Source organism: Ochotona princeps, chromosome 6 (genome assembly GCF_030435755.1).
Source record: "Ochotona princeps isolate mOchPri1 chromosome 6, mOchPri1.hap1, whole genome shotgun sequence".
NCBI lineage: Eukaryota > Metazoa > Chordata > Mammalia > Lagomorpha > Ochotonidae > Ochotona > Ochotona princeps.
Genome location: NC_080837.1, coordinates 42,780,661 through 42,805,989, shown reverse-complemented (window position 1 = coordinate 42,805,989; position 25,329 = coordinate 42,780,661). Strand labels below are relative to the sequence as shown.

The window sequence follows — 25,329 nt, the reverse complement described above, 5'->3', positions numbered from 1 at the left end:
GTAGGCCAGGATGAAGCTGGCTGCCTAGAATTCACAGGAGGCAGGGATCTAAAAACTTAGGCCATATCTGCAGTCTCCCAGGTTGTACTGGCAGGAAAATGGATCAAAAACAGAGTAGCTGGGACTCCAACAAGTACTCAAATATGACATGTGGGCATTCCAAGAGGGAGACTGACTAGTTGTTCATCTAAACAACACTTTCATGTTGAAATTTTGCTTTAAACTCTTAACAACACACGGTAAAGGATGTAAACTGCTGCAAACTGGAGAAAGCTTAGTTTGTCCTACTTCTTACTAAACGACTTAGACTCTAAAATGCACGGCAATGATGAATGTAAGTATTACTGTAATGTACACAAACTGTTCAGCACAGTGTCTGGAATACACTTAAGGGTAGTTCAAAAGTTCATGAAAGTGTGAGCCTACGGGCTGAGCGCTGGTGGGACGCTATGATACCCAGGCTGTGGACCTGCACTGCATACTCCAGGTTGGGGGCAGGTCCCACTGATGGCATCTGGTGTTTATAAGCAACCATGTTCTCATGTCCTGTTGGCCTCAGACATGAGGTCTCATTTCTGATCAGGGACCAGACCTTGTAGGTGTGTGGCCTGGCTTCAACACACATGTCACATGTTAGGACACCTCCATTGCTGACTCGTGTATCAAGCAGAGAAACATACCTGTACACATGAAAGATTGTGTTCCTACTCCTGTGAACCAGCTGAAGACCTCAAATAACCTCTTCATAAAGCAATATAAGTCTTTGCTTTTGTCACATCAAGCTTGCTACACTTTAAGGCAAATGTTTTTATATTATTATTATTATTATTATTATTAGTTGGGGGAATTATTTATTGGAAAAACAGATGTATAGAGACAAGGAGATACAGAAAGATCGTCTGTCTGCTGGTTCACTCCCCAAATGGCCACAATGGCTGGAGCTGAACCCATACAAAGCCAGCAGCCAGGAGCTTCATTTGAAGCTTTGGGTTGTCTTCAAATGCTTTCCCAGGCCACAAGCAGGGAGCTGGAAAAAAAGTGGAGCAGCTGGGAAATGAACCGGCACTTATATGGTATCCTGGCTTGTGCAAGGTGAAGAATTAGTCACTAGGCATTGTACCAAGCCCAGGCAAACGTATTTTTTCCCCCTAACACTTGATCCTCTCTGGAAGATGTTATTGGTAGGAGAACTCCTTGGTAAGTTCTTCCAATACTACAAGTTATTGATTAAGAAACTAATTTTAGGAACTAATTATAACTTTAGGTATTTTGGCCTACTCTTCAGGCCGACTTGTAGAGCAAGTACCCAAGTCTTCAGACATGCTGTCTTAAGAGTCATGGCCAACTGGCAGGCCTTAGAATATATACTTACAGAACAAGAATGAGCCTACGCAGTGATTAGTGGAATCTGTCACCTCTACTCTAATGGTAGTCTATTCATTGAAAACCACATTAAATCTTTAGAACTAGATGGTTTTACAATCTATACAGAGGCAATCCTCCACCACCCAGTATTTTGGAAACAATAAAATATAATCTTTCCTTCTAAAAGAGCACTCCACCTGCAACTTATTTCTTTCCAATTATTCTCATACTAGCTGACAAACTTGGCTGTTTCAGCAGCCAGTAACTCCCCAGAGTAATGATGATGATGTAGGGGACACAGACATGTATTGATTGGAGATTCTCCAGCTCATGAGATGGACCCACTGGACGAGATAGGGAGATTTCTGAACTCAGAAGAGGCAAGCCCTACATTACCAAAAAGTAGGGAGTAGCTACTACAGAAGATATGATGAATCTGTATCCTCCAGCAGCCCTTAAGATTAGGGGTCAGAAATCTCTTGAGGCCTTATGGAGAGAATGAAAAGGAACAATTAGGTAGCAAGCTTGGGTCATGAACCAACTTGACCTAAGGTCACATTAATGAGAAATCTAGTATTCAAATTACCACAAAATACCATTTTCAGGGCCAATGCTGTGGTATAGTGAGCAAATTCACTTGAGGTGCCAGTCTCACATCTGAGTGCCATTCAAGACTTGGTAGATTCTATTTTCAATCCAGCTCCCTGCTAATGTGCCTCACAGGACACCCCAAGTGCTTGGACCTGCAAAAACGTCCTGGCTTCAGACCAGCCCAGCTCTGGCTACTGCAGCCATTTGGAGAGTGAACCAGCAGATGGAAGATATCTCTGCAACTCTGCCTGTCAAATAAATACGTTTCAACACATACATTATTTTTGGAGGCTCTTGTTGGCCACATTAGGAACTTTTATTAATTTGCAAAAAACGATTAGGTTGGTGAGAAATTTGGGAAAAAGTACTTTAGTAGAACACTTTTAAAAATTCCCCTCTTTCCCAAAACTATAACTTCCAATGGCATAACTTCCACTCCAGACTCAGAAATTATCAAACTCAGCAATCTCAGCTCAAGAGTAATTTAGCAACAGTCATAGCTTCAGGTCCAAAAATAACTAAAGGAAGATGCAGTCACATCAAATCTGATCATCAGTGCTACTCACAAAAGCCCAAAATTCTGAGTTGCTTATCCCAACTCTCCAAAGATACACACACACACACACACACTCTCTCTCTCTGTCTCTCTCTCTATCACAAACTACTGTGTAGTTTTAAAGAGAAGGGCTTAACCAAAAAATTCAGATTCTAGCTCCAAAGAGTGGCATTAATAGGAAAAATCACTTTGTGCAGAATAGACACTCATGTTAACACTTATACTCCAACCAAATAAATTCTATTTGTTACCTGACACTGGTGTAGAGCTACTACTGAAGAGATTACTTGGCAACAGTTCAAAATTAAAGTTGTGCTTGATGGACTTCCTCTTTTTACTGGAGAAGCCATGAGAAGCATCTACTGGCAGTTTACGTTTAGCATTTGGAGTGAGAATCACTGGAGACCCAGATGGCTGGGCTAAAAACAAAATCAAGTCAATTTGCTGTTTCTTCCACAGAGTTGATAAAATACAAAGCTTTATATAATTTCTTCTTACAAAGCTATTACTTAGAGCTAATCAAAAACTGGGGAGATACATTTTGATGATCAAATACAGGTTACAGAACTAAATTAACAATTCACTTAAAATGAAAACAGAAAAGCAGCAAGATTCTTAAAAATGGGCAGGAAAATTCTAGTTCAGAAATAGAAACAAAAACAGATCTAAATATTACTTTTACTTCTAAAATACGATAAGAAATATGACAATAGGCTAAAACATTTCTTATCTATCATCATATCCATTTTAGTTATCAATATCACAACATAGGATACATAGCACAATATTTCTACCTATGGTGATATTAAACATGACTAAATTTGACTATTAACTAAGACAGGGGTTTTTTTTAGACTACTAGTAAAATTTCATTTAAACAAGCATAATAAGTACTTACTAATTCTTTCTGGTTGAGGTGTAAAAGAGGGTGTTCTGGTGGATCTAAGTTTATTTAGTGCCCCATTAACAAAATCTGGAAATGTAAGGCACATTTAATTATTATATAATCAATTATAACTTAACATATACTTATCTCTCAGCAATAATTGACATTGAAATTTGTGGTCTTTCAATATCTAACGCTATATCTGCTTATATATTTTTAGCTATTTAAGGCCTTTAAAATTAATTATCTCAAAATAATAAACAGAAATATATAAAAGGATCTATTTTCCTTTAATTCCTCATTTATGCTCTCTTTTCCTTAAAAGAAAATGGACAAAATACAGATTGAAATGTAATACAAATATGTACAGAGGAGGCAATTAGTACTTGTTGAGGGAAGAGATGGGGAAGATCTGAAACGAGGCGGAGCAACAGAAACAGAGGAAGAATTAAAGGATCACAGTGATCAGTGGGATGCAGGGATGGGAAAAGATGGAAGTCACCTTGAGTTTCGATTTGATAACTGAGAAGACAGCTGAAGCCACCAAAGTTCAAAGCAAAAAAATATAAAGATGAGTTACAGGCCTAAAGGCCCTGAAGCCCATTTGTCCAGAATAGAGAAATCTGGTTTTAAAAAATCTGAAACAGGGCAAAGTGTGAGAAGGTCAAATATGGAAAAACAACCTAAAAGATAGTTAGAAAAAGAGAAATGTAGGAATCGAGGCAAAATAAATGGCAAAAGAAGTAAGAAAACAAAGACAACATAGCATCACAAAAAATAAGACAAAAGTACCAATAGTAATTAGACTGATCACTGAATGATACAGGTGTAAAAATTATAGATATTAGGAAATTATCATGAACTCGGTAGGAACAGTTTCATGCCAGATATGTCCCCTGTCTTTTTCTGCCAAAACAAAATACAAAAGAACACAAAGCAACACATAGGGAGATTGTCATGGAATAGAAGCAGAAGCAGAGAAGGGAGCGAACAGCTGCAAGCCAAAAACAATGCCAAGGTGTGAGGGCCAACACCAGAAGCGGAGGAAGAAGGGTTCTCTTCACAGGCTGGTCCCCTGAGACTCAGCTGACACTGTGATCTCAGACTGCTAGCCTGCACAAGTGTGAGACAATGTTTTTGTTATTTAGCCCTAGGAAAATAAGACAGAAGCCTTAAGGTAAGACCATACAAGGAAGCAAAGAAATTCAACAACGTTGAATTATATTATCATAAACCACAGGATTAGAAAAGTAATGGGATGAGCAGGCCATTTCTGATAAAAGAAATTTCCTAAGACAACTAGAAAATGACTATCCTCCACCTTGTTGATCAGAGATGAGAACTTATGTTACCAATTCTACCATGATGAAACTTCAGGCATTTTGATTCTTCCTTGTAGTATTTCCTTCATTACTCTGTATTCCTAATTAATCAATGTCAACAACTTGTTCAAACATTTATCTCACACCTACCTTATTGCCCTATGCTTCAGACCATTCTAATTCAAATCAGATAATTTTCTCAAGTATTTTTATAACAAGACTAAAATCGTAAGTCTTCAACAATACTTCACCAACACCCAGGCTACTATTCTAATTGTTTGGTGAGGCATTAAGCTCACCATAACACCATTCTAATCCTTAGGATACCTCCTTTACCCAAGCCACACTGACGTTTTTCCGTTTACCTCGATGTAGATAACTTCTCTACATTCTCCTTCCCTGTCATTTAGAGTAGAATAGATACTGACCTCTCTACCCCATTTCCTTAGATTTTATCCATTCTTTAAGAAGTCTAGGTTTGATCTTTTAGCCCGCAATCATTACAACCCAGGGAACTTTGCTCCTCTGAATACATTTTATGCTTATGTTAAATATCTGACAGTTGGTATAGATTGTGTTGTCATTTTAATTCTTCATATACATGCCATCCTTTCAATGTGACATAAAAAGGCATATATCATAGCTTGTATTTCTTTATGTCCAAACATATTTTACATAAAAGTAAACTGCTGTACCTCCACGAGGTATAACTTACCTCCCACACTTTGTCTTCGCTTTCTCTTACACTCACCAGGAGTTAGTTCAGCTTCTTCAACTCCCTCCGCTGAGGGAGTGGCACAGAAAGCATCAATACCCAGCATACCTGGTACCTTTTCCAAAATAAAATCTGGTACTCGTCCTACATGAAGATATTCACAAGACTATCAGTATACTTCATTTACTCTTCCCTAAAATGTTTATATAAAATACCAACTTTCTTGCAGTTGTTTTTATTGAACTGGGATATCTCTCATTTCAACAAAATTGCTACTTAATGCAACTATTTCTTACCAATATCAGATGCACAATCAATAAGAGTTTGTACTATTGCAGCCTGTAATCGCAGCTTTTTTTCTGTGTTAGCAGACATCTTTTCATGCCCTTCACTTGTCTGAAGAAGATTTGGCGCAAATATTACTGCCAGATTGCTGCTATCCATCTTATTCTCACTGGACCTTACACAGGAAAAAGAAATTTTACGAGATAAAAAGTTTATACGTTGAGCACATTTTGTTTTAAAGACTTTTTACTTCTATTAGTAATACTCAAGTCAAAAGCATTACCCTTCAGATACCCAGTGTCTATATAACTGGCTTACACACACAAAAATACATCACCTGTTTATTTAAATATCACAAAACCATGCTAACCATAGAGTTCACAGTACTTTTCCACACAAACTGAACATGTTTAACCAACTCTCAATCCAAAGAAACCAGAAATGCTTAAAAAGGCAGCTAGCATGTCCATAGCAAGTGGGCTCAGGCTACAGCAGAGGGAATGAATCTAAAAACAAATGGCAAATATTTTAAGCATACAGTAGTCAGATACCATTCTGTGGATAAAGAATGCTAAGAACACCTATCATTGAATGTGGCATTCACAATGCTAGCTCTAAGACAGCCAGAAAACAAATTATTTGGCATAGTTTTTAAAATTATATAAGTATATATAAGGTAAGGGAATAGGTAATGAAGTTTATTATCTACAAGAGTAAATATTTAGCTTATTGAGACATTAAACTACCATTTCCCTACACACTGAATTACCACTTACCTAAGAGAAACATTCCTGAGAAAGTTAAAGAAGTATCTTAATATGTGAACTGTGTGGTCAGCAACAAGACAGGAGAGCAACACCGTAGCTTGATTCTTCTCCTCTGTTCCTAACTGTTGAGCTTTCAAAAGCGCTAACTGCAAGTCAGCTGGGAGAATGGGCTCTGGCAATTCCCTAAAAAACTGCTTAAGAAGTCCTGCAATATCACAAGGAGGTGCAGAAGAAAGACAATCTTCACCATGATCCAGTTTGTTCTGAAATAAATATAACAGTAGTGAGCACTGAGGTGTGAGGGAGGGGTTAAGAATCTGTGGCAAGTAAGACTTCTTTATTACAGGCTAATAAATTTTCTTTCTCCAATATCAGAGTACCTATGCTCAAAACTAACTCAGACATTAACTTCAACTTTTTGCTGATGAGTCCTTAGCGTTATCAGTGAGGCTATGGGCGCTTTCCTCAGCTTAGTAGAAAAATAAAAAGCTAGCACACAAGTGAAAGCCTAACAGAGTCTTTATTGAAAACAAAGCCTCATGAAGAAGTAAGGAAGTGGAGTATCTGACTGGACACTGGCTTTAGGGAAATGGCGTGGGATTTTTAAAGCTGTTTTTTCCTTCTCATAGTCATGAACATAGAGAGGAGCACAGGGGGACCCAAGTGTCTGTGCTGACAGACAGGTGTCTTGAATGAGAGCGCTTTGGGAGGATGGCCTGCAATCTCTTCCTCCACAGATCTAAACAGAGAAGCAGAAGGGAAACTCCCTTCACCTCAGTTGTTTTGGTAACTCCAAAGTCTTGCTTTGCATGGTCAGCCCATCTAGTAGGTGCAGACAGTGACTGTGAGATAGGGTTCAAGAATTAGGCACCCCCATCTTCTCCAAGGCACTGCACACCAGCTCACTAGGAGGCACTAGTAATGACGCAAGTAACTGGGTGCCTGCCACTATGTGGGAGGCTACAGTAAGCCTCCTTCCCAGCTACTGTCTGGCCAATCTTGGCCATTGCAGCCATTTGGAAGTAAATTAGCAGGTGTAAATTCATTTGCTCTCTCCCTGCCATTTTAAAAAAGCTTTCTTCAATAAATTTCTCTTAACACGTCACATACACAGCATTTCTGTCTTGTTGAAAAACAGTATTCTCAAAAAAATTTTTTTTTTTCATTTTCATTTCATATTGTACTTGGTACCAATGAGAACCATGAATCTAAAATTACTCTAAAATTTTATAACACAAATTTGTACAAATATATAATTTTTCTGAAAGATTTTTTTCTGCTGCAGGAAAGAGCCACATATAAGTTCAATTTCCATCAATAATTCATGTCATAGTTTTAAACACTTGCTATAAAAAATCAATTCAGAAAATGACATAATTGCAAAACTATAGCTTAAGAATATGCTTACCTTTAGTGCTTTTAGCCGAATAACAGATCCTGATTTTCTAAAGAGCCCCTCTGTATGAATATGCCTTTCTAAAGATGTGCAAGCTTCAACAAGAAAGCTGAAAGATAAATTTTCAGGTGGCTAGATATGCATATAACTAAATCGTATTTTCCTGCCAAAACACAAGCAGGCCATCCACTAATGCCCCTTAGAGAAGTCCTGATGGCACAAATCCACATCATACTTGTAACAAAAGATTATTTATAGTTGTCCTCTTGCTCCTAAATTCTTTAAGGCCCACCTTTTGATTCATGTCAACTTTTAGGTCTCTCTTCCTTCTTACTCTTACCCCATTTCTCTGCCACCTCCGCCCCCCATCAGCACAGCATTTGCCTATTACTGCTCTACAGAGAAGTCTCTACTCATCCCTTACCAACAAGACGCTCAATCCCATTACTCCCATGGACACAGCATTCAAACTCAGCAGTGCCATTTGTTTTGTCAAACTCATGGCTAATTCACTGTTCTCATCTTACCTGAACTATCAGCATTTGACAAACTTGACTATTTCCACAAAGTCAAATCAAAATGGTAGAATTGAAAAATTATTGCTCGAGAATATGTTCCGTATTAGTGCTTTTGGATCAGGGTAGGTGGGGAAAGCTATGGGCCATGTAAGACCCTTGGGATCATTAGCCTGGCCCTGCCAAGCTAACTGGAGATGGGACACAAAAGTCAATAAACCTACAGCAGGTTAGTTTTTAAAGAAATTGTTTTGTGGCTAATGAATGATATAATCATCCAAATGACTCTTGGCAGAAAAATGTCTCCTCACCCCAATTTTAGATGAATCACACAGATCCTGACTTCTGAAAGAGACCCTCTGGTATAAATATGCTCATTTCAAAAATACATGTTCACTATTCTCTGGTTTTCCTGTCATTTCCCAGATTGTTTCTTCTCAAACTCCTTTCTGGGCACCTCTTCTCAGAGTTCTTTGAACTGTAACAACCCAACACTCTGCTCAAGACCTTTCATTATTTACTATTTCTCTTTGTGCAGGGGCCATGCTAACCTCTGTATCATTCCAATTCTAGTATATGTGCTGTTGCAGGGAGAACTTACTCTCTATGGGTGAAATATTATTGGACATGGAAGGGTTCTTCCCCCTTATGTCAACATTATCCCTCAGAAAAGATATATCCCACTCCTTGGAATCTTTTTATTATCTTGTATTAAGGAGTGTGCAATCAATGTCTACATTTTTGAAAAGTAATATCTGGTCCCAGCGTGATGGCTCATTTGGCTAGCCCTCCCTTGGCCAAGCACTGGGTTCCCATATGGGCACCAGTTAGTGTCCTGGCTGCTCCACTTCACATCAACTCCCTGGTTGTGGCCTGGGAAAGCAGTGGAGCACAGCCCAAAGCCTTGGGACCTTGCACCTGTGAGGGAGATATGGGGGAAGCTCGTCTCCTGGTTTCAGATTGGCTCAGCTCCAGGAATTGCAGCCATTTGGGATTGAACCAGTAGATGGAAGATCTTTCTGGTTCTCTTTCTGTAAATTTGACTTTCCATTAAAAAAAAGTATATTTTATATATAAATATATATATGCAGCAATTTCAATTAATGCTGCGTTTACATGCTTTTAGGCAGTCAATAGCTGGTATCATGAAACCAGAATGGATGCTATCTGCAAACGAATGATAGAGCTGTATCGGTACACATGGGTGAATCTCAGCTCTGCTGAGAGAGTAACTGACAAAATAGACTCTGGGTTTTCTTTATAAAAATAGACCCAGAAATTTTATTCCTCGGGATACTATTTGCAATTCTAATTGCTGAAAATCATCACAGGATTTCACCATGGCAAAATCAAGTCTTTTAGTCATCATCCAAAGAGTAAAATGACAAGAAGTTGGTTATAAAACTGAATCTATAGCCAAGGCTGAAGGCGGAAAGGGGAGCAGGAACTGTCGGCAGCAAAGGATTCAATGCCAATGCATGCTTCTGAATAACAAATCAAGTAAATTGCAAATTATTGGCCTAGAATAGCCGAAATGAACCCTACTTTAAATACAACATTAGTGAATTAAATGATTTATCTATATGCATTTTAAAACTATCTTCTTAAGATATAAACCTCCCTAATAGTATTTAACAGTCTAAAAGGTCAATTATAAGTTGTTTAGAGAAGCACAAATGTTACATAATATGTGTTTACAAACACCACATCTTAGCATAATATTCAACATTTCTTAGGCAAAACTATCAAAATACTGAATTACCAATTTAGTATTCCTTAATCTGCAGTGTAGCAAAATATTGGTATAGAACTAAAAAGTCTGATTTAGTAGAACTAAAGCAAGTTGATTTCTGACACTTACTCATTGCTTGATCTTAAAAATTCAATCTTGGAAATGTATGCAAATTCCATGATTTAAAAAATGTAGGGCAGACATTTGGTCTAGAGTTATGATGATCCCTGTCATTCTTACATGGGAATGTCCTGGTTTGATATCTAGCTCTACTCCCAGTTCCTGTTTCCTGATAATGCAGACCCTGGAAAACAGATGAAACCTCAAGTATCCGAGTCCTTTCAGCTATATGGGAGACCTGCCTATTTATGCTCTGGACATTTAGGGAGTGAACCAGTGGATGGAACCTCTCTCTGCTTTTTAGAAAATAAACTCATAAAATATGTAAAGGTTATTTTTTTCTATATTAGCTAATTTTTAATACATTTATTTATTTGAAAGGCTACTGAGAGATACAGAGAAATAGGATGTTCATTACTAGCCCACTTCCCAGCCACAATATCAAGGCTGGGATACTAGCAGAAGAAACTCCATCTGGACTTCCCACATGGGTGGCACAGGCCCAAGTAGTTTAGTTATCTTTGCTGCTTTCTCAGGCACATCGACAGGGAACTGGATCAGAAGCCAGGTGCCCAGGACTCAAATTGGCACTCCTATATGGGATGGTGGAGTGGCACCTTAAACCACTGCATCCAGATTCTACAGTAAACAATGTTTTTAGTTTTTTAAAGATTTATTATTTTTTTTTTGAAAGTCAGAGTAATAGAGAAAGGGGCAGAGACAAAGAGATCTTCCATTTGATGGCCAGGGTTGGGCATAGGCTAGGTTGAAGACAGAAGACAGAAGCCAGGAGCCAGGAATTCTATCTAGGTTTTCCATGTGACAGCTAGGATTCAATCAGCACTTCAATATGGGATGCTGGTGTCACAAGCAGTGGCTTATCCCACAGCCAGCTCCTTCTGTATTAGTTAATGTTAGGAGACGAAATCAGGGGCTGGCATTGTGGTGCGCTGGGTTAAGTTGCATGTTGTTACAAAAGCATCTCACAACAGAATACCAATCTGAGCTTTTGCTGCTCTGCTTTCAATTTTCCTGCTATTGTATCCAGGAAGAAAGTAATAAGATGGCCCAACTAGTTAGGCCCCTGTCATGCATGTGGGAGGCCGAGAGAATGTTTCTGACCCCTGGCTCGGCCTGGACCAATCCTGGCTGTTGCAACCATTGGGAGAATGAATCAGAGGACAAAAGATTTCTTTCTGTTTCTCTTTCTCTCTGTGGCACTGACTTTCAAATAGATAAATCATTAAAAAAAAATGGTAAGTTTTAATCAAATGTGTATCAATCAACTATTTTTTAGCCCACTAATGCCAGGTAGAAATACCTTCTAACTTCAAAGTCACCTTACCTTGGAATGAGTCCATATTCTGGTACAACAGAATGAGGCAATGCATTAAAAGGTACTCCAAATATTTTAGCCTAAAATGACAAATTCAATTATCATAATAAAATATTAGCAAAATACTAATTTTCTTAAGTGTCAGAAAATTAAGAACACTAGCAAATAAAAAAATATAAGAAAAATAAACTATGAGTCATCAATTAAAACCAAATAATTATATACTGGGTAACAACCACCATGTTGGACGTTATGCTACGCAATGAGAGTTTTAAGACAAAGTCACCATCCTCAGTCTAGTGAGTGCAATGAGGCTCCAATCTGATCTTAGAAAAATCACCCAGGTTTGCGCTTAGTCAGGAAATTCTCCACAGGGTTTTGCCTCAAATACCACCAATTCCTCCAAAACGCCAGCACTATAGGTTCTTTTAGTGATCTATTAATATGGACTTTTAATTTTTCTTTGGTCACCTTGTAAATTCTACCATAAAATGGTAAATCAATTGATAAGCAAATGGTAATTTCTGCCACTCATTATTTCCTAAAATTATAACAGAAGTTTTAGTTCACATTATTCCCATATTACATATTCTAAGATACAGAAGATAGAGATGCTACAGATATAAAGTTAAATTTCACCTAACTATCTTAAAAATATTCTTGAAAATACTCATTCAATTTTAAAACACTAAAGATCCTTGGGAAGGGGTGTGTGTGTGTGTGTGTGTTATGCTGTGGTACAACAGGTTAAGCAGCAGCCAGCTTCAACAGCCTGCGCAACATGGCAGACAGTGGCTCTAGTGACTGGGCCCCTACCACCCATGTGGGAGACCTAGATGGAGTTTCAGCAGCTAGGTTTGGCCTGCTCTAGTCCTAGTCACTGCAGTCACTTGGGGATCAATCAACTTCTATAATTTAATCTCATAAAATAACATACTTATACTGCTTCCTGTATTACAAAATCACTTGCAAAGCTATTTAAAGATTCTGAGCTTAAAAAGCGGAAAATCTAATTACCTAACAATCTCCAAAGAGCTAGAGAAATCTTTCTGAAATTGTCCATCCTGTCAGTCCTATTCATGTAACACAATGATCTTTTGCATTTTATCAGAATGCTCGATTTATTTTTATAGCATGATTATGGAAAAACATGTAGTTATCTTTATTCATATATGTAGACACAAACTCTTATGCAGATGTAGATCCTAATCCACAACTGTCACTAGATAACTAAGTGGGATGTGACAGACACCACGGGGGATGGTGTAACAATTAGGTCAGGAAGATATCACTATTCTCCCCTTATACATGAGGAAGCTGAGCAGGAAGCAGCCCAAGTTCACAGAACCACTTCAGAAAGAACAGGACTCAAACTCAGGTCAGGCTCTAAAGGGGAGGGTTATTTTTAATTGCTAACGGGTGAATAAAAAATAGTATATAAATTCTTCCCTACAAAGAACCTGGAAAGCATCAAAAGAAACCATGGCAAACACGTTGCCATTAATTTGCAAACAATTTCTGCAGAACTTACATGTTATTAAGGGGTACATGAGGAGTCATCAGAAAATTTCACAAAGTATATGTACTATACAAAATATGCTTGAATTTCAAGATTTCTGCAGTAAAAAATTCTTTTAATTCCATTTTCCAGGAACTTTATGAAGCACTCTTATACAAATCATTTGTTTTCTTTTCCTGTTACTGATTTGTTAAGAAACTATCGATGATTACAAGTTATGCAAACTAATTCTATGCATTTTGCCTCCACATCCTGAAAAGTATCATATAAAACAGGTACATACATTTAAACTCTTTATATCAGCAGCTTTCCAATCACTCCAGTCTGTCCATTTTTAGGAAGAGCTTTGTCTTAAAAGGCTGAACTAGAATAACAGCAGGCTATTTTTGCTTTTTTGCGTATTGGTGAGTCTAGAGCTATAATCGGAAGCCAGTTTCTAATGTTGTCACTCCTCTCCTACAAGTTCATTCAGAAATGCCCTTCGTTCCTCTAGAAAACTTACTCCAAGCCAATGCTGAAGTACTTTTCTCTCCTTACACACTACTGTTTCAAAATATCTGGATACGTGTTTAACTGTCACAACTGGGAGGTGCTCCTGCTGCAATTCACTGGCCATTCCCACCTCCTCTCTACTCCGACACCTCAACAACGCCAAGGTTGAAAATCCTGCAACTGTCTGTCCCAAAAAACCCTGACAAGAACCAGGCATGTCATCCTGTCATTACCAACAGCTGATCATCTGGGTTGAATTGGACACACCTAACTGTACGGTCTTCTTGATCCACACGGGGTGAACATGTTAGCAGGCCCAGGTTAAGCCAGCGATGGCAGACTGGTGTTTTTTTCAGCAACAAAAGCCCACAACCGCTTTCCCAGAAACTCACCCCGGTTTCCGGGGCTGCCGCGTCGTGTCTCCTGCGATCGCAGGGCCCGCGGCCGCCCTTGACCTTGATGCCATAGGCGGACCGGAGCTGCTGCAGCAGGGCCAGCCTCACCAGCCTCGGATCCCACATCCCGGACGCGTCGTCCACACTGCGGGGCCGGCTCCGGCTCCCGACCCTCGCTCGCCACCACCAAGTCTTCCAACTCGTAAACGCTCTCAGGCTTGCGCTCCGCTCGGCCGCCTCCCGGCCCCTTCCACCGCTTCTCGCCGATCCCCTCTCTCTCCACGTACTCAGACCCTCAGCTCCACCTGCACCGACCTTCCTTCCTTCAACCGATCCTCTCAGTTGCCTACACAGACCTCCCTCGCCTTCGCCCTGATCCTTTTCGGATCCTAGAACCCACGCCTGCTGTCCGCGTCGCACCACTTCCGCCTTCTTCCAATGGTTCCCTTTTCCCACCAAACCTCACTCCGCCCGCTCCGGCTCTGAAGCGACAGCCTTCTCCTCGTCCCTCCAGCCCCGGCACGCCCCAGCCGGGGGTTGTCCCCTCAGCCCAGTCGCCGGACCAGCCGGCTGCCCGGGCTCCCGTTTCCAGTCCCGGTTCCCGCCCGGGCTGGTGGTGGCCGCCGTCACCCCGTCTCACAGGCCCATCGGCCCGCCCACGGCGCCCCTCACGCCGCTCCCGGTGCGATCACTGAACCCCAGCAGTCCTCCCCATGCCTGCACGCCACAAGTTCTCAAACCGGCGCCGGAGCCAGCGCAGCCCTGGTCGCCGCAGCCCCGGGAGAGGCTTAAACGGCAGCGCCAAACAGCGCTCCGCCAGCTGATTGGTCCGCTCCTCTTTTCAAAATCAGGACCTCCGTGCGGGTGACCAGGAGTCTGCCTGTTCTCCGGAGGTGGGAACAACAGGCAACCGCTGCTGGGGGTATTACGGACACACCTGAAAAACATGAAAAAAACCACACGGATTTCACTGACTCATTCGTAGCCACAATAAAATGTACTTCAATACACGGGTACTTGACTTGCGCCTGAGGCGATCGGTTCGGGGAAATGTAACAGACACCTCATCCTCCTTCCACCCCGCCTGCGAACCTGGCGGAGGTTGAAGGTCCCCTGTGGCAGTAGCCGGCTCTACGGATCGCGAGCTGAGGCAAGTTCAGTCAGGACTCGAACGCACAGCCCTCGGTGGGCTGTGGGAACGGACCCTGAGGTGGGCGACTGATGGCGGTGCTCGAGCCTTAGCGCTTAGGTGGTCAGGGACGACCAAGAGGACCTCTCCTGAGAGAATGGGGCGTGAGAGAGACGCGCAGCCCACTCGAGGTGGCGGCTTGCAGGCGCTTCTTCGGGTTGGGGTTTCAAGTTGGGAGACCCGGCTTGGCTCGGCTTCCTCCGCAGACGCTGCAGAAGCCTCGAGCGTCCTATCCAGCTCCTCACCGGAGCCGCTGTCGCCGTCTCCCACGTCCGGGATGTCGTTTTGTAGGGGCGGCTGTCTGGGCTCACTCAGAATCTAGATAACACAGTGTGCGTTTGCCTCAGCCCTGGCTCGTCCCCGTGGTACAGCACCCTACCTGGTCTGAGGCAAAGTCCCCGAGTAAACAGATAGGAATCAAAACAACAGATAGGAATCAAAAGGAAATTAAACGTGTCTGATCCCATCAGGGTTTTTTTTGTTGTTGTTGTTATTTAGTACTTACGGTACAAGATGATGAATAGAACCAGAATTCCAACTCAAGGGTAAAGGATTTTGGCCAATGCAGTAAGGAAAGGAATGGAATTTATTTCAACAGGCAATACAAGGTGTTTTGTTGGGGACAGGGCCGGGAGAGCATAGATAACATGGTTAACTTAGCTGAAGGACAGGACTTCGCTTGGTGAAAGGGGAAGTGGGATCAGTATTCAGTGCCCACCTGAGAAATCATGCGTTTTTAACTAGAAACTTGCATCAGAGATGCAACTGAGCCTGCTTCTTGTAGACTCACTTCAGACAGCATGTTATAAATATGCTTGTCTTTAGCCTCATCCCTTTCCCAAACTACACAGTAGTCTGAGTTTTTTAGTGTATCAAGTTGCCTGCTTTTTAAAAACATTTTCTTTTTTTTTTTGTATTGGAAAAGCAGACATACAGAAAGGGAGACAGATCTTCTGGTTGCTAGTAATCATGATATTTTTTAACGTGACTGATGAGGATTGTTTAAGTTTGTATATGTTGCTTCTTATACTACTAAGAGTAGTCAAAATACAGTATGTCTTAAAAAGTACAGACAGTTTGCTCTGGTTATCTGTGAGTTCACCATCAGCAGGACTGATGGAGGTGGGTTGGTGTTTTAGGAAAAGGTTCTGTGTTCGTATATAATGTACAAGGGTACTTCAAGAAGTTTGTGGGAAATGAAATTAAGATAAGCTTATAAAACTACTGAATAATCAAATATAAATTATGAGATATATGAATTATAAGCTAGATTTTTGTTAAAATATAAAATATTAGAAGCAATTAAAATTAGAATAAGCTTATTTTGGTGCAAGAAAAATTTGAAGAGTCTGCACTGTGCAGGATAAATCACTGTTCGTGACACTGGCACCCATATCAGAGTGGTGGGTCACATCCTGGCTCCTTCCTGTTCAATCAAACTCCTTGCTAATGTTCCTGGAAAGCAGTAGAAGATGGCCTTGGTACATGGGACCCTGTTACCCACACAGGAGGCCAGGGTGTGGTTTCTGGCTCCTGGCTTGCTCCTGTAGAGCCCCAGCTAGTGAGACCATTTGGTGAGTGAACTAGAGAGCGGCAAATATCTAACATTCCCTCCCTCTCCGTTTCCCTCATCATTGCTCTGCCTTTCAAATAAATAAGAAATACTTTTAAAAGATACAATATAAAAGAATCCATGTATAGTTCTTTTCACAATACACATTTTCAAACGCTTTTTTTTTTGCTAATGTATCTTTTGTTTCTAAAGATTTATTTGAAAGGCAGAGAGAGATCTTCCAACTGCTGGCACACTCCTGAAGTGGCTGTAATGGTTGGGGCTGGGCTAGACTGAAAGCAGCAGGCTAAAGCTTCCCCTGGGACTACCACATGGGTACAGAGGCCCAAGGACATGGGCTGTCCTCCATTGTTTTCTCAGGCCCATTAACAGGGACTGAATCAAAAGTGGAGTAGCCCATTTGGGACACCAGCATTGCAGGAGGTGGCCTAACCTGTTATGTCCCAATGCTAACCCTCTGCCAATGCTTCTTTAAGTGTAGATGTAGAGTTGAATTTCAAGGTCAAAGAATAAAAGAACATGTTACTATTTGTTTTAATATTACCCAATTTCGTTTCACAGGAGTGTAATTTTGTATTTACAGCAGCAGTACCACCATTTCCATGACCACTACAGCTTCTCAAGCCTGACTTCCCTTCTAAACCAGCTCACCAAAGGCCAATGGGCTTTGTAGTCCTGCCTACCCTGGTCTGCCTGCAGTCCCAGCTCTCATGCTCACCAGCGGGAGCAGTGGCCCAGCAGGGCAGTACTAACTGCCCGCCACCCCACCACCTGGCTCACCACCCCCTTAGGTCTCACATGTGCTGTGGACCCAGACTGGCATGGTCTGCCTCACCTGCATCTGTTGGCAGGTGCAGCGACCTGGCCTGGTCTGGCCTGCCTCCAGTTCCAGCTCTTGCTGGTGGATGCCTGGCCCAGCTTAACTTGGCCTACTTCCTGTCCTGTCAGGTGCAGCGGCCTTGCGTGGTCGGCCCACCTTCATTCCTGCTTTACTGTTGTCTGCTATAGCCCATCCCTGGCTAGTCCACCAGCAGACCCAGCTCTCACGTGATTGAACGGGTGCAGAGACCTAGCCCAGTCTGTCCTACACCCACTCTGGCTCTTGTGAGCACCAGCAGGTGCTAGAGCCTATCCCAGTCTGGCTCACCCAGACCCAGTCCACATCTATGCTGAGGAAAACTGCAGGCATGTCCAGCCCAGTTCACCACCCCTAGTCTGGTTCTCATGCTCACCAGTGGGAACTTCAGCCCAACATGATTGTCCCCTTAGCTCCCTGATCACAGATCTTGTGTGTGTGAGTGGTTGCTCCCACCCAGCCCAGCATAACCCATCACACAGCTTAGCCTTTGCTATCTGATGCTGCAACCTGGCTTGGCCCAGCCTGTCTCCATCCCCAACTCTCACTGATGGTTGCTGCAACCTAGCCCTACCCAACCTGCCTCCATCCCTGGCTTTCATGTAAACTGGTAGGTGTTATAGCCTAGCCTAGCCTGGTATATCCTGGACCCCATCATGGCTCCCATGCATACCAGTGTGCTATGGTTTGGCACAGCCCTCCCCAGTCCACACCCTGAGAACCAATCCACACACCTGCTGACAAGTGAAGCAGCCCAGCTCATGTGACCGACACCCAGCCCTGACTCATGTGCTCACCAGCGCCCACAGGGAGTTCCCCCATCAGGCCCACTCCAAGACTCAGATCTCACACATGCCGCAGATGTTAGGTTCTGACCCAGCATAGTCTGCCCTCCAGTCTCAGCTTTTGTGTGTGCTGGAGGGTGTTGCAGCCTGGCCCACCCAACACCCAATTCCTGGGTGCACCTGTGGGTGCTACAGCATGGACCACTCTGACCTGTTCCCAACCCCAGTACCCCTGAGTGTGGTGGTGTTCTATGATCATGCCTAGCTCAGGCCGTCATTACCTACCAGCCCTTGAGCAAACCAGCTGGTTTGGCAAGTCCACAGGGGTGAGCCTATGAGCCCCCACAGAATCTGCCTCCAGACCCAATTCTCTCGTGTGCTGGTTAGTGTCATGGTCCAGTCTAACATGGTCCACACTCTGCCCCACCAGTTACTGGTGGGTACTGTGGTCGAGCCCTGCCAGGCCGACTGCCCCCCACCCCAGCCATGGATTTTGTTTTGCCACAGTAGGCAGTGGGTGATACCAACAATCCCAACTCATGTCTCCCACATGGGCAAATGTATTGGTTTGACCCCGAAAGGTTCTCTAGTTTTCCTACTGTAAACCACCCAGTCTCAGCCCCCTCATTCACCTGCAAGTGCAGTAACATGGTTGGTGGAAATCCCCAAAACGTCATTCCTTACCTGTCACATTCTCTCAGCAGTCCTCCCTCCCACACATCTCCAGACATGCTTCCCTGAGCAATCCACAGGCCCCATATCCACGAGAGCACAGATCTCCAATCCCAGTCATCTGGCAATGTGCTGCGCCAGTCTGGGCCCCTGGCTTCCTACTCGGGGCCCATCCACACTCGTGCACAGGTCTCCAGACTTTGTTTGTTGCAAGCTGGCATCTGTCCCCAACATACCTGTAATAAAAAAAATAGAATCGGCAACTATGTTGGCACACTGATATAGTTAACACAAATTTGGTATTAACCAGGCCCAGGATTCCCACTAGCTATTACCTGCTTTTGTTCCAGCAATGTAACATTTGCCTAAGTACAATACAACTTAGGTATTTGGTTCAATGGGCTAATCCTCCCCTTACAAGCGACAGGATTCCATATTGGTACGGTTTGTATCCCAGCTGCTCCATTTCCCATCCAGCTCCCTGCTTGTGGCCTAAGAGAACAGTGGAGGATGACTCAAAGTCTCCTGGCTTTTGATCAACTCAGCTCTCTGGCAGTTGCAGCAATTTGGGGAAGAAAGGAATGAACTGTTGCATAGAAGATCTTCTCTCTTTTTCTCCTTTTCTCTACAAATCTTCCTTTCCAATAAAAATAAATAAATGTTACAAAAAAACAAATGAAAGTGGAAGCTTTATAAAGTTGTTTTGTGATGTAAGTTGTGTGCTTTTGAAGACTTTTTGCTTCACACTTTCCTATGCTTAAATTGGCACCAGTATCTTCCCTAAGTGTTTCTGGATTTTCATCACAGACAGGAATGTTTTTCCTATTCTTAATTCACATTAATGAATCCTAGCACTGATTTAGTGTCAGATTTTTAAATTAGCCCTGATCTGTTTTGAGGTTATCTAGTATAAAAACTGAAGAATGGATCCAACTTTATCTTTTCCAAATAGCTATCCAATGATATTATTGTTTCTTTAAGATTCATTTTTTTTTTACTTGATGGAGTAAGGATGGGTGTAAGGATGTGAAGAGATCTTCCATCTCTTGGTTTATTTTGTAAATAGCCACAAGAGTTGGAACTGGTCTAATGCCAGGAGCCAGGAGCTTCTAGGTCTCCCATGAGAGTGCAGGGGTCTAAGTCTTGGCGTCATCCTGCAGTTTTTTCCCAGGAGAGGATGGAACAGGTTCTCATATGGGATACCAGTGCCACAGGCAGTGGCTTTACTCACTATGCTACAGTACTAGTCTCTAGAAATTTTTTTTTAATTTCATCTCACTCTTTCAACACCCATACCTACCTCTTAGCAAAGTATTGCTACTGAAACCACACCGAATTCTTTGACTAGGAAAAGACAAATCATTTTGTTCAAGGATTAGGTTTTGCCTTTAGTTGGTGCCATTAACTGGCACACATCATTTTCTTAAAAGTATCTCCTAAAAGGGTTTCCTGAATCCTTTTCCTGTACCCCTGAAGATGATTTATGTGTCATTCAGATGCGGTCTAGACCTTTTCTCTAAAGCAAAAACAATTGTTCTTGGACTCACTGGCTCAGGGCCTGGCACATTCCACAGATAGGCGAATTCATTTATTAATAAAATGCTAACATTGCGATGGTGGTGGTGGAGAGAGGGAGCATCTATCATATCTCTTCCAGAATTAGGACTGGATTTTAAGGCAGTAAATAATGTCGTGACTTATTGAGGCCATTAGGAGCTTTGACCAGAGTACAGGCCTCTGGTGCTTGGCCTAGATTCCAGGATGAGGCACTCCTCCAGGACTGAGGCACTTCTTTCCCGACCCAGGTGTGGGTGACTGATTGTTCACAGCCAGGTGCCCTCTGAGTACTGCTCTGCGGATGAGCAGCCTTACCCTAGGTGATGGCTCCTCTAGTCTGTTTTGTTCATGACTCAAGTCCCTGAGCTTTCTGTAGAATCCGTTGAGGCTTATTTCATACCTGTGTCACAGCCAGTCAACCTCTTGTCTGCTCAAAGTGTCTCTTTCCCTCCTGTATTTGTGCTTCCAGGAGCCCTCCCCAGTAAGCAAATCTCTGTGTCAGTTCTGTTTCTCAGCAACTGAACATAAGATCAGGGTTAATGATTTTTCCCTAAGTAATGTTCTTTTTTGTTTTGTTTTATGATTTATTTATTTTTTTATAATCTTATTTAGTTGATTAAGGTACAAAGGGTCAAGGGCCACAGGAAAGTGGGTAAGACCATTGTTTCCATACTAATATCACCATTTTTCCCCCTGTATCTGGGGTCAGGGGAGAAACAAAGGGAGAAACTCTACCCAGTCTCCACCCATCCCAGGTCCCCGATGTGAGGCATGCTCCCGAGGGTCCTGCTCAAGCAGTTTTGACAGTTCAAGTAATGCTCTTAATCAGAGCCTTGGACATAAAGTATGGTTCATGGACCAGCAGCACTGGCACCACCTGGAGACTACTTAGAAAAGAAGTTACTCAAGCCCCATCCCAGACCCACTCAACCACAATCTGCACTTGGATAAGATTCTCAGATGATCTCTCTGTACATTCACTTTGGAGAAACCCTGGTCTGTGTTTAAAAAAAAAATAGTGGCCTTAGCTCAAAATTATTTTGCATTGGCTTATTAGGTGGGAAAACAAAATTATGTCTTGTTTTGCTTTACATTGTGTAAGTTAACAAAAAGTGTGAGGCAGAGAGAAGTTAGGTAATTATAGACTCCTGTTTCATATTGCATAGGATTTTTCTCTTGTTCTTGCTGAGATTGCCCTATAGAATGCTCTAGTAGCCACTGACGTGTCTTCAGTGACTGACCAAATGTGTCAAATGAGTGTTGCTGGGGAACTGATGAGATGAGTGTGGATTTGTGTCCTGGTATTGATGACGATGTATGGGACAGGACACAATGGTGAGGACAGAGGAAGTGAAGTTTTATTTAAGAAAGAATAAGAGATGCTCCATACAATACTATCAGAGGAACGAGTGGAAAGTGAGACCAAGCCTCAGGAGTCTTTCTATTTTTCTTTAAAATAAATTTTCATTCTAGAGCAAGAAATTCAAGCTGTTGTAGTAGATAAATAAAAACTAATTCAATAAAAACTAAAAGTATAAAAAAATCTGTCCTTTACAAAACTAAGAAATAAAGAATATCATGGAACTTTTAACTATGTTAGAGACTTAGATACACTGTTGTATGGCAATTATACTAGTGATTTTTTTATTGATTTGGAATATGATTTGAGAAGGAAAGTCACTGAATGGTGTGTAAAATTGTAAGTCACATATAAATATGCAAAGAAAAATGGAGGGATATTAACAGTGGTTATCTCTGGGCCATAACATGGCAAATGCTTTATGTGTTGTTTTCTGTGTTTTTCTGCTATTGCCATCTGAATTTCTAATAACAAGGGCTATGGTTTGCTAATTTGAATGTTTCCCAAAGGCCCATATATTGAATATTTGGTCCAAACATTTATGTCTTATTTATGGCACTACAGAGAGGGTGGAAACTTAATCCAGCTGCAGTATTTGGAGGTGGGGGCTTTTAGGAACAGATGGAAGAGGATTCTGTCTGGGGTAGAGCCCATCATGGATTTTAAAGATTTTAAAGATTTATTTGCTTTTCTTGGAAAGTCATATTTATAGAGATACGGAGAAACAAAGAAAGATTCATTCACTGGTTCACTCCCCAAGTGGTCGCAATGGCCAGAGCTGATCTGATCTGAAGCCAGGAGCTTCTTCCTGATCTCCCACATGGGTGCAGGGGCCCAAGGAGCTGAATCATCCTCTGCTGCTTTCCCAGGCCGTAAGCAAGGAGCTGGATTGGAAGTGGAACAGCCAGGACACAAACTGGCATCCATCTGGGATGCTTTTGCTGCAGCCAGAGTCTTTTTCCATGACACCTCAATGCTGGCCTCGATTCATAGGGAATTTAACCAAATTTCCTTGTCTCAGGATCTCTGGGAGCCTCCAACATGGGTTTGGGCTTTCTAATAAGGGCAGACATTAAGCTGTACTTCCTAATATTTGAATTTTGGATTTTTTTCCTGTAATTATTTCAAAGTGCTGTGGTGGCTGGTGTTTAGGGCTTCAGATTTGATTGTTCTTTTCACTGTATTCATATACAGTCACTAGGAACACCCTTCTTGGTTGCCTTTTGCCATTTGATAAGCTTTCCTGTCTCTGCACTCACATTGTGTCTTAAAGTTTCAGTCAAATAGATTTCTTTAGTCCCTACTTATTTACGGATAATATATGCCTTTTCATGAAAAGAGATGATAGAATGAATATGAGGGAAATAAAAGTTTGACACCATCAAAGGCCTTCCAAGGACAGACATTCATTAATCCAAAATATCGCTGGCAATTCTTGGTTGACCTTGGAATAAGCAGACAGGGATAGTTTTTTGCCACTTTGCAGAATCAAGCAGGTGGAGTGTAGTCCCAGTGGAGCAGATGGCAAGACAGCACTAGATATGCAGTTGACGAATGAGAGGAAAGTGCTGGGAAGCATAAACAGGAGGGAGCAGTAGCAGGTCTGTGACCCAGGGTGTAGATCAGACCTTTGCAGGGGCAGCAAAGAAGAAAGATTGCAAAGGAAGAACCTCAAATGACAGCATTGCTCCAGGGATTTTTGGACAGGTTGATGGGGGAGTTCCTCACCCAAAGTCACGTGTTGGAGGAGTACTGCATCCCACAAGAACAGAACAGTACAAGTTACTCTCAGTCATTGGCTGACAGCAGCCCTGAGTGCAAGTGCAGTAATACATCCAGAGGATCAGCAGGTGGGATTATCAGTCAATGACACTCCTTGCAGGAGGAGATCTGAGTGGTGGACTTTGATGGCCACTCTAGGAAGTGAGTCAGATGACATGGGTTTGAATTTCAGTTCTATGACTTAATTATGGAAAAGTTGGATAACTTGAATGACCTCAGATTCCCAATCTATGAAATGGAAATTATTCAGGTAGCCATATCAAGGTATTTTTATTAGATTAACATGACTCATTGTCATACTCTTTCCACTTTGCCTAGCATATTGAAGACTTCTGCAAATGCTACCTATTTTTTGTTGCAGATCCTTACAGTTGGTACAAAGTGAGAAGTCTCAGACTTCAAGCAGTTTGACAGCTGGAACAAAACGCGGAATGGTGAGAGAGCACCTTGACTGAATATGCCTTACAATGCCTGTAACACTCTTCTCCAGCCTCTTTCTATTTTGATCCTTTCTCCCTGTGGTTCAGAACTTCACATCCATTTCTCTGCTACATTGTTGTGGTCAGTGTGGAGAGTCCCGTTTTGAAGTTTCCCTTGTCCAATGTATTTATTTATTTATTCTATATGCCTCCTCTGGAGGTCAATAATGCTGTAAACAGAAGCGAGCCTCATGATCAGTCAAGCAATTTACGGGATATTGAAAAGGTCATCACCATAAAGTACAGCACTATAATCCACAGAATATATGAGGCTTTAAAGTCTTAATGCCTTGACTTTTGATCAGAATTTATAGGAGATATGAAGAATGATTACTTCAGAACATTTTTATTATCAGAATTAAATGATTAAAGCTGAGGTGGATTCGTTTATCTCCTGCCAGCATTCTTAAATTCATTGAACTGCCTTCTGTGTTCATGGAACACTGCCTCTGTGGGATTTAGTTGGGTGGCAGCAAAGACAAGAGGTGGGTGATACTAGAAGCAGCTAAGCACTTGGTGAGACCTCCTTCTACCTGTGAGGCTGGCTTGATAATTAAGGCTTCTCAAGGTCTTTGGGCCTCTGGTCCGTGAGTCTATGACACTGACTCACATGTCCTGCACGACTTGTGTTTTCATTGGCTGTGCAGTTCTTCTCAGCTTCTGTTTTACTGCTTCACACACTAAGCAGAAGTGATTGTGTTACTAGAGAAAGTAACTTCATTGCCTGGGAAAGAGTGATCAGAAAAAAACTATGATACTGTAAACAGTTCATATTCAGAGGGGACCTCATTTGGAGACACTTCATAGGAAAAGTTACGCAGGGTAGAGCGTGTTCCCCTGTGTAACCTCATACCTAAAATTATTAGTACCATTATTACAAAATCTGTTTTAGAATTAAATTATTCTGCCATCTGAGAAACTCCATGATATTTGTTGATAGACCAGATTTTAATCTTGGCATTCAACTTTGGAAATGGATGTTGTCCTCATTATACAGATGAGAAAACTGAAATTTACAGAGATTGCAAATCTTGTTAATATCTCAGGCTCCTAAATTGAAGAGCTGAGAATCCAGTGTAGACTC

At 41.9% G+C, this 25,329-nt stretch overlaps 1 protein-coding gene, 1 long non-coding RNA gene and 1 other non-coding gene across 5 annotated transcripts in view; 1 reads left to right on the top strand and 2 right to left on the bottom strand.

The window, feature by feature from the left end:
- Window positions 1-14,523, bottom strand: part of LOC101524925 (neuroendocrine protein 7B2) — an 82,049-nt gene extending 67,526 nt beyond the window's left edge. For all 3 annotated transcript variants that reach the window (XM_058666105.1, XM_004578199.4, XM_058666104.1), the window contains exons 1-8: window positions 13,990-14,523; window positions 11,596-11,666; window positions 7,896-7,992; window positions 6,497-6,750; window positions 5,732-5,895; window positions 5,436-5,579; window positions 3,411-3,485; window positions 2,764-2,931 (exon numbers count right to left, since the gene is read on the bottom strand). In XM_058666105.1, the coding sequence (XP_058522088.1) occupies window positions 2,764-2,931; window positions 3,411-3,485; window positions 5,436-5,579; window positions 5,732-5,895; window positions 6,497-6,750; window positions 7,896-7,992; window positions 11,596-11,666; window positions 13,990-14,118 (1,102 nt within the window). In that variant the 5' untranslated portion in view covers window positions 14,119-14,523. The remainder of the gene's footprint in view (window positions 1-2,763; window positions 2,932-3,410; window positions 3,486-5,435; window positions 5,580-5,731; window positions 5,896-6,496; window positions 6,751-7,895; window positions 7,993-11,595; window positions 11,667-13,989) is intronic.
- LOC118759314 (U6 spliceosomal RNA) lies at window positions 8,889-8,995 on the bottom strand. Its single transcript, XR_009245662.1, has one exon. It is a non-coding gene; the product is annotated as a U6 spliceosomal RNA (small nuclear RNA).
- A 587-nt stretch (window positions 14,524-15,110) lies between the features above and the next one.
- LOC131480554 (uncharacterized) overlaps window positions 15,111-25,329 on the top strand; it is a 113,792-nt gene continuing 103,573 nt past the window's right edge. Inside the window, exons 1-2 of the long non-coding RNA XR_009245626.1 lie at window positions 15,111-15,202; window positions 24,128-24,200. This is a non-coding gene — a long non-coding RNA (uncharacterized LOC131480554). The remainder of the gene's footprint in view (window positions 15,203-24,127; window positions 24,201-25,329) is intronic.